Below are 19,027 nucleotides of genomic sequence, written 5' to 3' on the forward strand. Positions count from 1 at the left end.
GAATCCTGACTATTCTGTCATTTCAGTTTTGTTCTTTAAGAGATATACCCATTTAACAGATAGCCCAATTAACCAGAATCCACTGTAGTTACTTATGAAAGTACCTCCGATTTAATAAAATATTTGCAAGTCTATATGGGGGAAGAAATTAAGTTGATTTTCCAAGAGCTGCGAGAGGCCTGATGGACTGAAAAAGTTAAACTTTAAATTCCTTATTTTCATCATTAGGATATTCAAAAGTAATTACTCAATGGAATAAAACCAAAGTGCTGAGAATACTCAGCAAGTCAGGCAGCATCAGTGGAGAGGGAAACAGAGTTGAATTTTGTGATATGTGCCCTTTCAGTAGGCTACAGATACTCCATCAGAAATAAGTGGGAAATAATGTCGGTGGCACAGTTAGTAGAGCCGCTGCTCACAACACCAAAGACCTGGGTTCACTCCGGATCTATGTGGAGATCCCTGTAATGATCATATGAGTTTTGTCCAGATGTTCCAGTTTTCTTCCTATCCTATAAATGTGGATTGGTAAGTTAATTGGTCACTGTAAATAGCCCCTTGTGTGTAGTTGGTGATAGAATCTGAGGAATTTGATGTACATGTGGAAAAAATTGCAATTAATGTAGGATAGCATGGACTTGAGAAGCTGAAGGGGCTGGTTCTGTGCTGTATCTCTCTTTGACTCTTAAGAAACTATTAAAGCTGAGCAGATTAAGAGAGAAAAATGCAAGCTCGTTCTGAAAAATGAGCAGAGCTGCTTCTAAGTGCACATTGCCTCAAGATTCAGGGGAGAAGGTTTAGAACGGAGATGAGGAGAAACTTTTTCTCCCAGAGAGTGGTGAATCTGTGGAATTCTCTGCCCAGGGAAGCAGTTGAGGCTTCTTCACTAAATATATTTAAGATACAGTTAGATAGGTTTTTACATAGTAGGGGAATTAAGGGTTATGGGGAAAAGGCAGGTAGATGGAGCTGAGTTTACGGACACATCAGCCATGATCTTAATGAATGGCGGGGCAGGCTCGATGGGCCAGATGGCCTATTCCTGCTCGTATTTCTTATGTTCTTATGTACCCTGAGGAGAAGTGATAGTGAATGAAATAATAAAAAACACAAAGCAAACAAACTGGAAATTCTGGATATTCATATAACAAAAAATATGTTGGATATATTTAGCATGTTAAGCAGCATCTGTGGAGAAGAAGAAAATATTTTGTGTCACTGATGTTTTGGATTACTTTCCAGAAGTACTTCATTTCTTCTGCAGATCTCACCAGGTCATACAATGGTGATAGAAAGTTTGTGAACCCAGTAGAATTTTCTCTATTTCTGCATACATGAGACCTAAAATGTGATCAATTTTCATGTAAGTCCTAAAAGTAGATAAAGACAACCCAATTAAGTAAATAACACAGAAAACATTATACTTGTTCATTTATTTATTGAGAAAAATTATCCAATATTACATGTATTTGTTGGAAAAAGAATGCCTTTTAGAGTTGGGTGTTCCAATCAATGAGATGAGATTGGAGGCGTGGGTTGTAGAGGTGCCCCGCCCTATATAAAAAAAAGTTACTGTTACTGACAGAGCCTGCTCTGCTCAAGAAATATTCATTTATGTGCACCATGCGTTGAGCAAAACAACTTTCAGACAACTTTAGAAGAAGAATTGTAGAGACGTGTGAAGCTAGAAAAGGCTACAAAGGTATTTTTAAAGACCTGAATGTTCATCAGCCCACAGTAAGAGAAATTGTCTCCAAATGGAGGAAATTCAGTACTGTTGCTATGTTCCTTAGGAGTGGGCATCCTGCAAAGATCACACCAAGAGCCCACATACAATGTTGAAGGAGACCTGCAGAAATCTCTAAAACTTGCTAAAGTCTCTGTTCATGTGCCCACTATAAGAAAAGTACCGAACAAGCATGGTGTTCATGGAAGGACACTATGGAGAAAACTATTGCTCTTCAAAAAAAAATTGCTGTACATCTCAAGTTTGTAAAAAATACCACCTGGCTGTTCTACAACACTTCTGGGACAATATTTTGTGGACTGATGAGACTTTTTGGCAGAAATGCACATCACTATGTTTGGAGGAAAAAGCGCACTACGCACCAACAGCAAAACTTCATCTCAACTGTGAAGCATGGTGGAAGGAGCTGTTTTGCTGCCTCATGGCCTGGACAACTTGTAATCGTTGAGGGAACAATGAATTCAAAGTTTATCAATACATTTTACAGGAGAATGTCAGGGTAGCAGTCTGTCTCCTGAAGCTCAATAAAAGTTGGATAATGCAATGAGACAGTGATCCAAAAGCCAAGAATAAATCAACAACAGAATGGTTTAAAAAAAAAATTGTGTTTTGGAACGGCTGAGTCAAAGTCCTGACCTTAATTGTATCGAAATGTTGTGGAAGGACCTGAAGCAAGCAGTTCATGCAAGTCAACCAACCAACCAACATCCCAGAGTTGAAGCAGTTTTGTAAGGAGGAATGGTCCAAAATTTCTCCAAGCCAATATTCAGGACTGATCAACAGTTACTAGAAACATTTGGTTGAAATTATTGCTGTACAAGGAGGTCACACTAATTACTGGAAGCAAAGATACTTTTTCCAACAAATACATGTAATATTGGATTATTTTTCTCAATAAGTAAATGAACAAGTATAATGTTTTCTGAGTCATTTACTTAATTGTGTTCTCTTTATCTAATTTTAGGACTTACATGAAGATCTGATCACATTTTAGGTCATATTTATGCAAAAATAGAGAAAATTCTACAGGGGTTACAAAGTTAACAGCACCACTGTAAGTATTCTGTGCAGGGCTAGCAAGACTATGATGAGTTCCCCAACAGTTCATCAACAACTGGCATGCTTTTGCACAATAAACTATTGTGTGTGTAATCAAGATCAGCAGTGTAGTTGAAATGAAATTGGCTGGGTTTTGTGAACTCCCCAGAGCTGTTCAATATTCAGAATTCCATATATTTTCAAGGCTAATAATAACTGCTTGGGTAAAGCCACTGAACTAAATGTCTCATGCACTTCTTGGAAATGGACCACTGAATTTCTGTAATAAATCATAGCAATATTTTTAAATGCAGTGAGCATGACTCAAAACTAGGGCATCTGAGGATATGTTCCTCAGCCCTGGATCCAGACTTCCTGCGTAATACTACATTCTACTCTTCAGAAATATTTTATTGGTTGTAATGGGCAACCTAAAATTGATGTGAAAGGAGCATCTTTAGCTTCTTTCTGGGTCATTTAGTGAATTAAATACTGGTCTTTATCTCTACAGTCTGGATGTCAAACTGGACAGGATTAAAGTTGATGAAGTTTCATTTGTCTGAGATTGTGTTTGAAATGAACCCCTCGTTATCGCAGAGGGAGGGAACGAAGGTGATGCAATTGCTACACACCAGTGCAGGTTGGGTTAAGTTTCAAAGGGATCCAATTTGAAACATTGACAAACCTTCCCAATGAAAAGTTCACAGAGCCAGCAATAGTGACAGTACTTCATTCTTATTCATCGTCATTATGTGCCATGTTTTATGACGTAGGTGATCATGATCTCATGACCATGATTGTTCTTGGCAAATTTTTCTACAGAAATGTTTTCTATTGCCATCTGCTGGGCAGCGCCTTTTCAAGATGGGTGATCCCAGCCATTATCAATACTTTTCAGAGATTGTCTGCCTGTCATCAGTGGTCACATAACCAGGACTTGTGAAGTGCACCAGTTGCTCATAGGACCACCTCCTTTGTAGAGCTGTATCTCCACCCCACCAACCAACATTCTTATCAGAGGAGCAAAAATTATTTCCTCATCTCTATGAACCTGCTGTGATATTTGTTAAATTCCTACAGACTGTTTTTCAACTCTTCTCCATCTGTGACACACATTGGAGTGCCGTACAATTTGAGTTGATAGAATACAACACCAATGCCAACAATGCCAACACAGATGCCTTGTGCAGGAAGGCACAGAGTCGACTGTACTTCCTTAGAAGGTTGGCGTCATTCAATGTCTGTAGTGAGATGCTGAAGATGTTCTATAGGTCAGTTGTGGAGAGCGCCCTCTTCTTTGTGGTGGCGTGTTGGGGAGGCAGCATTAAGAAGAGGGACGCCTCACGTCTTAATAAGCTGGTAAGGAAGGCGGGCTCTGTCGTGGGCAAAGTACTGGAGAGTATAACATCGGTAGCTGAGCGAAGGGCGCTGAGTAGGCTACGGTCAATTATGGAAAACCCTGAACATCCTCTACATAGCACCATCCAGAGACAGAGAAGCAGTTTCAGCGACAGGTTGATATCGATGCAATGCTCCTCAGACAGGATGAAGAGGTCAATACTCCCCAATGCCATTCGGCTTTACAATTCAACCGCCAGGAGTAAGATATGTTAAAGTGCCGGGGTTGATTGTATTTAATGTATCTAAGTAAACTACTTAAGAACTTTTTAAAAGCTATTATTAATGCTTTTTGAGAGAGTGATTTAGATGCATATCATATTTTTACTGAGTAATTTTATGTAATTAGTTTTGCTAAAACACGTGTATGGGACATTGGAAAAAATGTTGAATTTCCCCATGGGGATGAATAAAGTATCTATCTATCTATCTATCTACTTGTAAACCATGAAGCAGTGACATTTCAACTTGTACAGTATATTTGATCTCAGTGAGCACTTGTTGAACACTGTAATTTCTCTGACATCCGGCAGGGTCAACAACTGCTGGTGTGAATTAAGTCAAATCTTACCTACTTTGATATCAGGATGGTCTGCAGCATTTCCCATCATTTATTCAGCCCTTTTCCCAGGTTGCTGGATTTGGACTTGGCAGTTAGATGCTGAGGCTTAACAAAGAGGAAGTTTGCCGATGGAGCTTTTATCAATGGGAACTCATTCTTAGGGAATACGGGCGGATCCTTCAGCTCAGTGAGCCTACAGTACTTTTGGTCACCTGAATTTCAACTTTTCTCCACCTGCAGCAGCCTTTGCCACGTTGTTGACCTTTTATGTATGATGAAAATTCTTCTCAATTCAATTGTAGATTTGTCAATTCTGAATTTGAAAGTTATAGTGTTGATATCAATCCCAGCAGCTTGACAGGAGGTGGAGGTTGGGGAGCAGTGGGGTAGGTGGGGGTATTGGAAAGGGTGACAGTGACAGAAAAGCAGTCAAAACTCACTACCTCTAACATAAAATAAAAAACCAGACAATGGTAGAAATCCGCAACATGTCACTGTGACGAAGGGTCATTGCTAACTTGTCTTCTCAGTGGTGGCCTGATCTGATGAGCCTTTCCAACATTTTGTATTTTTATTTCAGATTTCCAGCACCTGTGGTCTTTAATTCTTAGAAGTTCTCTCACCATTCTTACTTGTCTGACGTAAGTCACATAAAGGCAGTTTGTCCCAAAGTAATGGCAGCTTTGATACATCCAGATAAACTATATATGTTTTAAACTTGGGTTTAACCCACTGCTCTGGTCACGGACTTTCTCATCTCTCCCCGTTACTCAGTTTTTTTTTTACTGGGGACCATTTCTGCTGTCTGACCCAATGCCCAGCACAAATATTGGCTCTCCGTCATAGACAGCAATTACCTTTCTTGTCAGTTTTTCTGGGCCTGTCAATTACATGAAGCCAGGTACTTTGATCTTCACATCTGATTCTTTCACTGGGTTATGACCCTGGACTCTATTGAAAGGAAACAGATTTTCGCTGAAGTGAATTATCTAAATATGGCTTTTTGGTCACTTCATAACCTAAGTAAACCTGTTTGATCACGATGTGCAGCTCTCAGTTATTATCTGACCACTCGAGTACCTGGTTCCATAAGTCACTTTGTCACTTTACTTCATTTGTAATCTTATCTGTCTTACCTGCTTCCAAAATGTGCAACCTCATCTTCGTTTTTATTTATTTTGTTCCCTTGATTAATCCACATTGCGGAATTTAAAGACTTCAACTCTACAGGAAACAATAGTGAATGGAAAGGCCTTCTTGAGACATTGTGATTCTTCAGTGGGATATAAACAGATTGAGTGACATGACGAAACTTGAGTAATGTGAGAAAGAGTAAGGTAATAGACTTCGGTTAGAAGAATTACAAAATGGATGACCATGCACAGGAAAAGAGGCTGCGGGTGAATACAGAGGGAGATGGAGGGAAGTATTATTACAATTGTATGGGTTCCTTTCGACCTATACGGTATTACAATTACAATTGTATAGGTCGCTAGTGAGACCACTCATGGAATACTGTGCAGTTTTTTTCTCCTTACCTAAGGATATAGTAAAGAGGTGATAGACCAAATGAGATTCATCAAGTTAATTCCTTGGATGTCCTATTAAAGAAAGGCTGAATGGGCTGTGTCTCTGTTCTTATGAAGTTTAATTTTATGAAACATAAGATCATAATGGGCTGTTAGGAGGCATACCTAATAAAGTGGCCACTGACTGTATGATCGTGGTCTTCTGCTGTTGTGGTCCATCCACTTCAAGGTTTGATGTGTTGCATGTTCAGGGATGCTGTTCTGCACACCACTGCAGTAACATGTGATTATTTGAGTTATTTTCATCTTCCTGTCAGCTTGAACCAGTCTGGCTATTCTCCTCTGACCTCTCTCATTAACAAGTCATTTTTTGACAACAGAATTTCAGCTCACTAGATTTATTTTTTTTGCACCATTCTCTGTAAAGAGACTGTTGTGCATGAAAATTCCTGGAGATCAGCAGTTTCTGATATCTCAAACCACCTCGTCTGGCACCTACAATCATTCCACGCTCAAAGCAACTTCAATGACATTTCTTTCCCATTCTGGGTTTGGCCTGAGCAACAAGTGAACCTCTTGACCATACCTGCGTGCTTTTATGCATTCGGTTGCTGCCACATGATTGTCTGATTGACAAGGTATTACACATGAGGCTGCTTAACAAGCTATGAGCCCATGGTATTACAGGAAAGATTCCAGCATGGATAAAGCAGTGGCTGATTGGCAGGAGGCAAAGAGTGGGAATAAAGGGAGCCTTTTCTGGTTGACTGCTGGTGATTAGTGGTGTTCCACAGGGGTCTGCGGTGAGACTGATTCCTTTTACGTTATATGTCAATGATTTGAATGTTGGAATTGATGGTTTTGTTGCAAAGTTTGCAGATGATATGAAGATAGGTGGAGGGGCAGGTAGCTTTGAGGAAGTAGAGAGGCTACAGAAGGAATCTGACAGATTAGGGGAATGGGCAAAGAAATGGCAGATGGAATACAGTGTCAGGAAGTATATGGTCATGCAATTTGGTAGAAAAAATTAAAGGGTTAACTGTTTTCTAAATGGATACTAAAAGCTGAGGTGCAAAGGGACTTGGGAGTCCTTGTGCTTGCTTCCCTAAAGGTTAATTTGTAGGCTCTGTCTGTGGTGACGAAGGCAAATGCAATATTAGGATGCACTTCATGAGGACTAGACTATAAAAGCAAAGATGAAATGTTCAGACTTTATAAAGCTCTGGTGTATTCACTTGAGTATTGTTAGCAGGTTTGGGCTCCTTATCTTAGAAAGGATGTACTGAAACTGGAAACTGTTCAAAAGAGGTCCGCAAAAATGATTCCAGGATTGAATGGTTTGTCATATGAAGAGTGTTTGATGACTCTGGGCCTGTACTCTCTGGAATTCAGAAGAACGTGGGGTGACCTCATTGAAACCTATTGAATGGTGTAAGGCCTTGATGGAGTTGATGTGGAGAGGGTGTTTCCTATGGTGGGAGAGTCTAAGACCAGAGGACACAGCCTCAGAATAGGGTGGTGTCCTTTTAGAACAGAGATGAGGAGGGATTTCTTTAGCCAGAGAGTGGGGAATCTGTGGAATTCTTTGCCACAGGCAGCTGTGGAGGCCAAGTCTTTATGTGTGTTTAAGGCAGAAGTTGATAGATTCTTGATAGGGCATGTAGAGATACGGGGAGAATGCAGGAGACTGGGCTGAGAGAAAAATCAGATCAGCCATGATGAAATGACGGAACAAGTATGATGGGACAAATAGCCTCATTAATCGGGTGTATTGGATCTAAAATTGGCTTGGTGATAGGAGGCAGAAGGTAGTGATGGAAGTCTGTGACTGGTGGTGTACCGCAGAGATCGATACTGGAACCCATACTGTTTGTGCAGGTAATACTAAGGGAATGAGGTGGCATCTGGAATGTAGGAGCTGAGGGGTGACCCGATAGAAGGATACAGAATTATAAAGGAGATAGATAGACAGTAAGAGTTTTTGCCCTATGGTGGATGCTTATACGTCAAGGGTGCACAGGTTTAAGAAAAGAGGTAGGAGGTCCATTATGGATCTGAGGGAGAACTTGAATTTTCACAAAATCTGGTTAGAATCCAAAATGCACTGCCTGAAGATGTGCTAGAGGTAGAGACTCTCGTAACAAATGTTTGAATTGCCAAAGCATAGAAGGCTACAGACCTAATATGGGTTACTATGCTGTATAACTCCATGCCTCTAGTTAATTTGTTGAGTCCGTGTTCTTTCATCTGAATAACAAATATTCAGAGATAAAATGAATTTTAAGATACAGAGAGTTGGTGGAGTAGAAGAGAGATCAAAACTAGAGGTCAGAATCAGGTTTAATATCTAAGTTCAAAGTAAATGTTGTTATCAAAATGACACCATGTACAACCCTGAGATTCATTTTCTAGCAGGCATACACAATGATTCCAATAACTGTAATAGTATAAGTGAAAAACTGCACCAACAGAGTGGACAACCAGTGTGCAAAAGGCAACAAATTGTGCAAATACAGAAATAAATATATAAAAAATAAATATTGAAAACATGAGATAAAGAGTCCTTGAAAGTGAGTCCATGGTTCGCTGCAACATTTCAATAATGGGGCAAGTAAAGATGAGTGAGGTTATGCCCTTTGGTTCAAGAGCCAGATGGTTGATAACAGTAATAATTGTTTCTAAGCCTGGTGGAGTGAGTCCTGAGGTTCTTGTATCTTCTTCCTGATGGCAGCAGCAAGAAGAGAGCATGACCTGGGTGGTTGGGGTCCCTAATGATCGATGCTGCTTTGCTTTGACAATGCTTCATGTAGATGTCCTCCATGGTGGGCAGAGCTTTACCCATGATGCATTGGGCCATATCTACTACTTTTTCTAGGATTTTCCATTCAAGGGTATTGGTGTTTCCATACTTGGCTGTGATGCAGACAGTTAATATACTCTCCACCACATATTTAAGAAGTTTGTCAAAATTTTAGATGTCAGACACCTAAGGAAGTAGAGAATACGTACACGACGCTGGAAGAACTCAGCAGGTCAGGCAGCATCCATGAGAAAAGAGTAGCCAACGTTTCGGGCCGAGACCCTTCATCAGGAATGGGGGGGAAGAGAGGGCCGAAGCCCAGTAATAGAGATAGGGGAGGGGGAAGGGCTAGAGGCGCCAGGTGGAGAACCAATCAGAGGAAGGATAAAGGGGGGAGGGAATAAACATGAAAGAACTGTAGAGATAAAGGAGCAGAAAGTTGAAAGGGGAGAGAGGCAGAGAGGGACCTAGGATAGGGGAAGGGGAAGGGAATTACCAGAAATTAGAGAATTCAATGTTCATACCACCAGGCAGGAGGCTACCCAGACGGTAGATGAGGTGTTGCTCCTCCAACCTGAGTTTGGCCTCATCATGGCAGTAGAGGAGGCCATGTATGGACATATCTAGATGGGAATGAGAGGCAGAGTTGAAGTGGGTGGCAACCGGGAGGTCCTGTCTATTGTGACGGACGGAGCGGAGGTGCTCGACGAAGCAGTCCCCCAATCTGCGTCGGGTCTCACCAATGTAGAGGAGGCCACACCGGGAGCACCGGATGCAATAGACAACTCCAGCAGACTCGCAGGTGAAGTGTTGTCTCACCTGGAAGGACTGTCTGGTGCCCGGAATGGTTGGAAGGGGGGAGGTGTGGGGACAGGTGTAGCATTTGCGCTTACAGGGATAAGTGCCGGGTGGGAGTTCTGTGGGGAGGGACGTTTGGACCAGGTGGACCAGGTGTGGACTGCCATGCTTTCTTCATAATTGCATTTATGTGCTGGACCCAGTACAAGTCCTCCGAAATGTAAGCCCTGAGCAAGTTGCAGATGCTGACCCTTTCTACCTCTGATCCTCTGATGAGGACTGGCACATGGACCTCTGGTTTCCTCCTCCTGTAGTCAATAATCAGCTCCTTGGTCCTGCTGACATTGAATGGGAGATTCTAGTGGCAGCACTCAGCCAGATTTTCAGTCTCCCTCTTATATGCTGCTACATCATCATCTTTAGTTTGGCCTATGCCAGTGCTGTTGTCAGCAGATTTGAATATGGCATTGGAGCTGTGATTATCCATGCAGTCATTAAGTGTAAAGTGAGCAGAGCAGGGTGCTAAGCACACAGCCTTGTGGTGCACCTGTGCTGATGGAGATTGTGGAGATGTTGTTGCCAATCTGAACTGACTGGGGATCTGCTAGTAAGGAAATTGAAGATCCAGTTGCACAAGGAGGTACTGAGGCCAACTTCTTGAAGCTTTGAAGGGGTAATGTTATTCATTGCTGAACTGTAGTCGAGAAAGAACATCTTGATGTATGCAACTTTGCTGTCCAGATGTTCCAGCGATGAGTGAAGAGCCAATGAGATGGAATTTTCTGTGGATCTTTTGCTTCCGTTGGCAAATTGGAGTGGATCTAAACCACTTCTTGGGCAGGACTTGATATGTTTCTTCATCACTGTGGATGTAAGTGCTACTTGACCATAGTCATTGAGGCAGGTTAAACTGTTCTTCTTAGACATAAGTGAAGTCTGCTTGAAGCAGGTGGGTACCTCAGGTGTCGAAGCAAGAGGTTAAAGATCTCAGTGAAAACTTCAGCCAGTTGATCATCACAGGTCTTTATTACTTGGTCAGGTAGCCGGTTTGGGCCAAATGCTTTTTGTGATTTCACCCTCCTGAAGGCTGCTTGCATGACTGAAATCATGGGATCATTGAGGGCTGTGGGAATTTGTGATATGTATGTAGTTGGTTGGCCAGGTGGAGATATGCCTCTGCTAGCCTGCAGGTGACCTTTGGGCAAGGTGTCGCAAGGGATTAGTGCGACATGAAACCACAGGCGCAGGTGGTGGATGGTAGTATGAGCAGATGGTGCATCCACTGACGCCAGGCAGACAATCTTTGAAGAATATTGATAATGGCTGGGGTCACCCATCTTGTAAAGACACTGCCCAGAAGAAGGCAATGGCCCAAACCACTTCTGTAGAAAAATTTGCCAAGAGCAATCATGATCATAGACGATGATCACCTATGGCATATGGCACGGCACATAACGATGATGATGATTTGTATATATATATATGTGTGTGTGTGAGAGTATATTATCACTGTACATTTGACATGTAATGCAAAATGAGAGCAAAAAAATTTTTTTTAAAATAGTGAGCTGGTGTTCATGGTTTCATTGTCCATTTAGAAATCTGATCGTGGAGGGGAAGAACCTGTTCCTGAAATGTTACGATTGTGTCTTCAGGCTCCTGTACCACCTCCTCAATGGTAGAAATGAGAAGAGGACATGTCTTTAATAATTGATGCTGCCTTTTTGAGGCATTGCCTTTTGAAAGCGTTCTCAATGCAGGGGAGGCCAGTGCCCATGATGGAACTGGCTGAGTTTATAACTTCCTGCAACTTTTTCTGATCCTGCGTATTGGCCCCTCCAGACTAGATGGTGATGCAACCAGTTAGAGTGCTTTCCACCATACGTCTGTAGAAATTTGCAAGTGCCTTTGGTGTCATACCAAGTCGACTCAAATCCTAATGAAATGAAGCTGCTGCTGTGCTTTCTTTGTAATTGCATCAACATGTTGGGCCCAAAATAGGTCTTCAGAGATGTTGACACCCAGAAGCTTCAAGCTGCACACCCTTTCACTACGACACCTCGATGAGGACTGGTGTATGTTCATCCAACTTCGCCTTGAATTTACAAGGCTGCTCCGACACCACTCAACCACCTGATTTATCTCACTGTTTTATGTCTCCTCCTTATCATCTAAAATTCTGCCAACAATAGTTGTGTCTTTGGTAAATGTATAGATGGTGTTTCAGCTCTGCCTAACCATACAGTTGTGTTGTAGCGAGAGTCGAGCAAAAGACTAAGCATGCATCCTTGAGGTACACCAGTGCTGAGCATCAGCGAGGAGGAGCTGTTATTTCTGATCCGCACTGACTGTGGTCTCCTGGTGAGGAATTCGAGGATCGAGTTGCAGAGGGAGGTGCAGAGGCCCAGGTTATGGAGCTTGTTGATTGGAACTGAGAGTGTGATTGTGTTGAACCTTAAGCTTTAATCAATAAACAGCAGCCTGATGTAGGTGTTGCTGTTGTCCAGCTGATCCTAGGCCAAGTGGAGAGCCAGCCAGATTGTATCTGCTGTGCTCTTATTGTGGTGATAGGCAAATAGCAGCACCTCCAGGTTCTTGCTGAGTTGAATGTGGCCATGATCAACCTCTCAAAATAGTTCGTCACAGTAGATGTGAGTGCAACTGGTCGATAGTCATTGAGGCAGCCCACCCTTCTCCTCTTGGGTACTGGTGTGATTGTCACCCTTTTGAAACAGGTGGGGGACCTCTTTTTGCAGCACTGAGAGATTGAAGAAGTCCTTGAACACTCCAGCCAGTTGGTTGGTACAGGTTTTTAGAGCCCTACCAGGTACACCATCAGGGCCTGGTGTCCTGCATGGGTTCACTCTCTTGAAAGATGACTCATGTTTGCTTCTGAGACGGAGATTACAGGCCCAGCAGATGCTGCAGGGATTAGCACAGGAGTAGTTTTATTCTCCCTTTCGAAGCATGAATAAAAGTCACTGAGCTCATCTGGGAGTGAGCATCACAACTGTTAGGTTTTACAGGCCTTGTAGGAAGTAATGTCCTGGAAACCCTGCCAGAGCTGACCTGCATCAGATTCCATTTCTAACTTCAATCAGAATTGTAGTTTACTCTAAAGTAGTCTTCCATGGGTTATACCTGGAGCTCTTGTATAGTTATGGATCACCGGTCTTGAATGCCACAGATCTATCCTTCAGTAGATTATGAATATCCTGATTCATCACTGCTTTTGATTTGGGTATGTCCAGTATGAACTCAAAGGCACACACTTAGCTACGTAGGTCTTGATAAAGTCAGTGACAACTGTGGTATATTTATTCAGATTCGAAGGCGAATCCCTGAATATTGTCTAGTCTACTGACCCAAAGCAGTCCTGTAAGTGCTCCTCCTTTTCCCTTGGCCATACCTTCTTGGTCCATGCCTCCGGTGTTGTAATCTTTATTCTCTGCCTGCACACTGGGAGTAGAAGTACAGCCAGGTGATTGGAGTTTCCAAAGTGTGGGTGTGGGTCAGCATTCTTGATGGTGGTATAACAGTGGTCAAGTGTGTTGGCTCCTCTGGGTCCACAGGAGATATGTTGGTAGTTTTTTTAGAGACTTATTCAAGTTGGCCTGGTTGAAATCCCCAGCAATGATAGGGAAGGCAGCAGGGTGTGCTGTTTTGTGAACTGCTGATCACAATGCTCAGCTCCTCCTGTACCTGTTTGAGGTTTGTCTGGGGTGGAATGCACACTGCTACCACGATGACAGCGGAAAACTCCCTAGGCAGATAAAATGGAAATACTTGACCGCTAGATGTTCCAGGTTGGGTTAACAGGACTGGGACAGAACCGCAATGTCTTTTCCCCACGATGAGTTAATCATGAAGTGCACCCCATCTCCTCTACCTGTAAAAGACTGAGTTGACCTGTCTTTGCAGAGAATTTTGAAGCCATTGCTGCAGCACTCTGTCCAGAATGGCAGGCTGAGCTGTGTTTCCACGAAGCAAAATACACAGCAGTTCCTGATGTCCCTCTGGTTACCGCAATCTTGCTCTGAATTCCTCAAGCTTATTTTCCAGAGCCTGTACATTCACCAGCAAGGTAGTTGTTAGTGGGTTCTAAGATCTCTGCGTTTCAATTGTACCTGCCTTCCCCACTTCTATTTTCTTAAAGGGGAACTGTACTTGCTACTTGAGTCTGTAGTCTGGGATTTGCCAATATCGCTAGATTTGAGTATGGATATATTATTTAAACATTTTAAAACAGTATTGCTTACTGAAGTACCCATGGATATGACTGTGAATTTCAGCTGCTGTAGTCTTAAACAGGGAAGATTTGATGATTCCCATCAGAGCTTCACACAAAGAGTCGCCACTTATCGGCACTATCTTCTTCAAAGTCTGGGCAGAGTGAAGGTATGAGACTTTGAATAATAAGAGCAGTGGTAGAGCTTTATGGTGGTAATGGATATAAAAATTAAAGTTTCAGTCTGGGACTGAATTGTAACTCTTAAAGCAGGATAATTATCAGGAACTACCAGGAGAATAAAACACGAATATTAGAAAATGAAATGAAAATTCTAGAAATATCCGTTATCTAGGGACTTCTAAGTTCAAGCTCAGGTTTAATTGTCATTCAATTAGGAATATAGCAAAACTAAACAGCATTCTTCTGGGGCTAAGGTGCAAAACACAATACCAACAGATAAGTGCAGCACACAGCACGTATAACACATATAATTATGATATCATAAAAACATACAGTTACAAAAAAGATTAAAAAATATATAGCCCAAGTCCCTGAGTGCCACAGTCTCTAGATCGATGGTGAATGGATGTTGTCTTGGAGCCATGTGTCTGCAAGAACGAGCCGCAGCAGTTCCTCGTTTCGCTTGATTGCAACTGCTGACAAACACAGTTCAGCTTGTTTTCCACTGAGCAAACACCCAAACACTAATGGAAGGGGTTGGCCCCCAAACTACTATAGAACTGAGCAGCACACAGACAGCTCCAGCGTCTTCTTTGCCAGTGACCTCAAATGGCGACTCTGGGGAATGAGGGCCTTGGGCCATGAGGATGCAACAACCATGGCAACACAGCTGCCATGCCACCGGTCTCACCAGAGAATCAGACTCATGGTCCGACTCTACATTGGACTTGCAATCAAAAGAAAAGTGTCCAAGCCTATCATTTCCACTCTTTGTTTGATCCTGGATGACTGAAGCAGGTTGCAAAATGGTGTGCATTAAGAAAAAGGTCGTTGCCATGACACCATGCGCCTAGACCTTCTATCTCTTCTTGTACACTGACTCATTGTTACTTGAGATTTGGCCCATTACGGTGGTGTCATTTGCAAACCTGCAGGTGGAGTTAGAGAAGGTCCTGACCGTGCAGTCACAAGTGTATAGAAGAGAAGAGGCTGAAGGCTCAGCCTCATGAGGCACCAATGTTAAAGGTAATGTGGTGGAGGAGTTGCTGCCTATCCTACTGATTGCTGTCTGTTGCTCACGAGGTCAGATGCAAGGGAAGGGTTGAGTCCCAGGTCCAGGTGTTTGGAGATGAATTTGCTTGGGAATATAATATTGAAGGGAGAATTATAGTCATTAAACAATAGTCAAATGCAGGTGTTTCTGCTGTACAGATGCTCCAGAAGTGAGTGTAGAGGCAAGATGATAGCATCTACCATGTTTCGGCAGTACGTACACTGCAGTACATAGGATATAAAAATCTACAACACGTTACAGAGCCTTCAGCCCACAATGTTGTGCCGACCATGTAACCACCTTTAGAAACTGCCTAGAATTTGCTTAGAACATAGTCCTCTATTTTTCTAAGCTCCAGGTACCTATCTGAGAGCCTCTTAAAAGACCCTATTGTATCTGCCTCTACCACCTTCACTGGCAGTGTATTCCACACACCCACCACTCTCTGTGTGAAAAATTTATCTCTGACATCTCCCCTGTGACTACATCAAAACACCTTAAAACTATGCCCCCTCTTGTTAGCCATTTCAGTCACCTGTCAGCCTCCATTGCTCCAAGGCGAAAAGGCCAAGTTCACTCAACCTATTCTCATAAGGCACACTCTCCAATCCAGGCAACATCCTTGTAAATCTCCTCTGCACTCTCTATATAGTATCCATATCCTTCCTGTAGTGAGATGACCAGAACTGAGCACAGTACTCCAAGTGGGGTCTAATTTTCTCAGTGAGAAAGTGCTCAGGAAGCTAAATGGTCTGAGGGTGGATAAATCTCCTGGACCTGATGGAATGAACCCTCGGGTTCTGAAGGAAGTATCTGGAGAGATTGCGGAGGCATTAACGATGATCTTTCAAGAAATGATAAATTCTGGCATTGTACCAGATGACTGGAAAATTGCAAATGTTACTCCGCTATTTAAGAAGGGTGGGATGCAGCAGAAAGGAAACTATAGACCTATTAACCTGACATCAGTGGTTGGGAAGTTGTTGGAATTGATTGTTAGGGATGAGATTACGCAGGCACGTGACAAGATAGGCCAAAACCAGCATGGTTTCCTGAAAGGAAAACCCTGCCTGACTAACCTACTGCAATTTTTTGAGGAAATTACAAGCAGGGTGGACAAAGGAGATGCAGTAGATGTGGTGTACTTGGATTTTCAGAAGGCCTTTGACAAGGTGTCGCACATGAGGCTGCTTAGAAAGATAAGAGCCCATGGAATTGCATGGGTGGAGCATTGGCTGATTGGCAGAAAACAGAGAGTGGGAATAAAGGGATCCTATTCTGGCTGGCTGCCGGTTACCAGTGGAGTTCCACAGGATTGTTGGGATCGCTGTTTTCTACAATGTATGTCAATGATTTGGTCTACAGTATTAATGGATTTGTGGCTAAATTTGCTGATGATACAAAGACAGGTGGACGAGTAAGTAGTGTTGAGGAAACAGAGAGCTTGCAGAATGACAGATAGTTTAGGGGAATGGGCAAAGAAGTTGCAAATGAAATACAATGTTGGAAAGTGTATGGTCATGCACTTTGGTGGAAGAAGTAAACAAGCAGACTATTATTTAGATGGGGAGAGAATTCAAAATGCAGCGATGCAAAGGGACGTAGGAGTCCTTGTGCAGGATACCCTAAAAGTTTAACCTCCAGATTGAGTTGGTGGTGAAGAAGGTGAATGCAATGTTGGCATTCATTTCGAGAGATATAGAATTTAAGAACAGGGATGTGATGTTGAGGCTCTACAAGGCACTCCTGAGACCACACGGTGTATTGTGTGCAGTTTTGGGCTCCTTATTTTAGAAAAGATATTCTGACATTGGAGAGGGTTCAGAGAAGATTCACGAGAATGATTCCAGGAATGAAAGGATTACTGTATGAGGAACGTTTGACAGCTCTTGGGCTGTATTCCCTGGAGTTCAGGAGAATGAGGGGGGATCACATAGACATATTCCAAATGTTATAAGGCCTGAACAGATAAGATATGGCAAAGTTATTTTCCATGGTAGGGGAGTCTAGGGCAAGAGGCCACAACTTCAGGATTGAAGGATGTCCATTTAGAACAGAGATGTGGAGAAATTACTTTACTCATAGGGTGGTAAATCTGTGGAATTTGTTGCCACGAGCAGCTGTGGAGGCCAAGTCATTGGGTGCATTTACCAGGGCATCAAAGGATATGGGTAGAAGGCAGGGGAGTGGGGATGACTGGAAGAATTGGATCAGCCCACGATTGAATAGCGGAGCAGAGTGGATGGGCCAAGTGGCGTACTTCCGCTCCTATATCTTATGGACTTATGGTCTTACTCCAAGTAGATTGAGGTTGTCTGGAAGGTTGAGACTAACGTGTGCCATGACCAGCCTCTCAAAATACTTCCTGAAGCACTTGTTTACTATTCTCCCCAATTGTGATGAACGGTCTTTGACATGAAACATTAACTCTGTTTCTCTTTCCATAGAGATACTGCATTATCTGCGAACTGTCTTCAGCATTTTCTGCTTTTGATTTACATTTTTTAAAATTTTGCTTGCTCATTGGTGGTGATCCAGAATATTCAAGTGTGTTCGTATTTTTGTGTACCTAAAACTGCTCTAAATTGCCACTCCATAGAGAGAATAAATTTTAATTCCAAATATACATTCAAATCCTTACATTTAGCAGATATCATGAGTGGAAAATTAGCAACATTTTAAGTACAATTTGTGCTTGGATTACTGATTGCTTCCAAAACAGACAGTGCCCGTAGGTCATTAAACTACTACAAATGTACTTTCCGTTATGCTTGTCGAGAAGGTTGATGAGAATATTATTGCAAATGAGTCAGCTCAGATTTGAGAAGGTGGCACCCATAAAAACTAAATTGGTATAGCAAGTTGAAATTTTGTATTGTGCAGTTCTGAATTCAAGTGGATAATTTTAAAAAAATGAGGTATGGTAGGTCATCACTCTGAACTCTTGATCCACCTGTGTTACTGCCATTGGAACAACTGTGGAATTATCTCCTTCCCTATAAAGTATAGAAGTTGGTTTGCAAATCACTTGGATGGACTTATTACTCATTTCTTATGGTAATCACTCAGTATCTATGTCATTGATGAAACAAATGATGAATGTATACTATTATAAATTGAGAGATCCAGAAGGGTTTTTTACCCTGCTGTATCTCCAAATCAGTAAATGAATCCACATCACTAGATTACCACACATGTAGTAAAGACAAGTATGACTTGTAAAATGTGACAAAGTATAGTGCTTGGCTTTATCTTTCAAAATGACTGTAATTGTCAAATTGAGTATATTTGGGATGCAGTTTTTTTGTTATTATTCAATTTATTCAGACATTTGTAATTAATTGTATTCCTTTTGAAATTGTTTGTTCTTAGGACAGTGACAACCTGTGGTGGGACGCATTTGCTACAGAGTTTTTTGAAGATGATGCAACATTAACACTTTCCTTCTGTTTGGAAGATGGACCAAAGAGATACAGTAAGAGGCCATTTTATCTGACTTGGGCTTTAATAAACAATCATTGGGCCGTAAAATACTGTTTACAGTTTGGTTATATAATAAATGAGGAGGTAATATCAGAATCATAGTAAATCAAGAGGTTTTGTTGTAATAATTGTTTTAAAAATATTAAAAGTGTCCTAGGAAACACAGCCATTAATTTTGTTCTGAAAGCAACTAATTCAATTTATTCT

At 42.0% G+C, this 19,027-nt stretch overlaps 1 protein-coding gene across 13 annotated transcripts in view; it reads left to right on the plus strand.

Annotated features, from left to right (window-relative positions):
• Positions 1-19,027, plus strand: part of ldb2a (LIM domain binding 2a) — a 508,992-nt gene that overhangs the window by 265,681 nt on the left and 224,284 nt on the right. For all 13 annotated transcript variants that reach the window (XM_073064965.1, XM_073064964.1, XM_073064961.1 and 10 more), the window contains one exon: positions 18,710-18,812. In XM_073064965.1, the coding sequence (XP_072921066.1) occupies positions 18,710-18,812 (103 nt within the window). The remainder of the gene's footprint in view (positions 1-18,709; positions 18,813-19,027) is intronic.

Source organism: Hemitrygon akajei, chromosome 13 (assembly GCF_048418815.1).
Source record: "Hemitrygon akajei chromosome 13, sHemAka1.3, whole genome shotgun sequence".
In the NCBI taxonomy this organism is placed as follows: Eukaryota; Metazoa; Chordata; class Chondrichthyes; order Myliobatiformes; family Dasyatidae; genus Hemitrygon; species Hemitrygon akajei.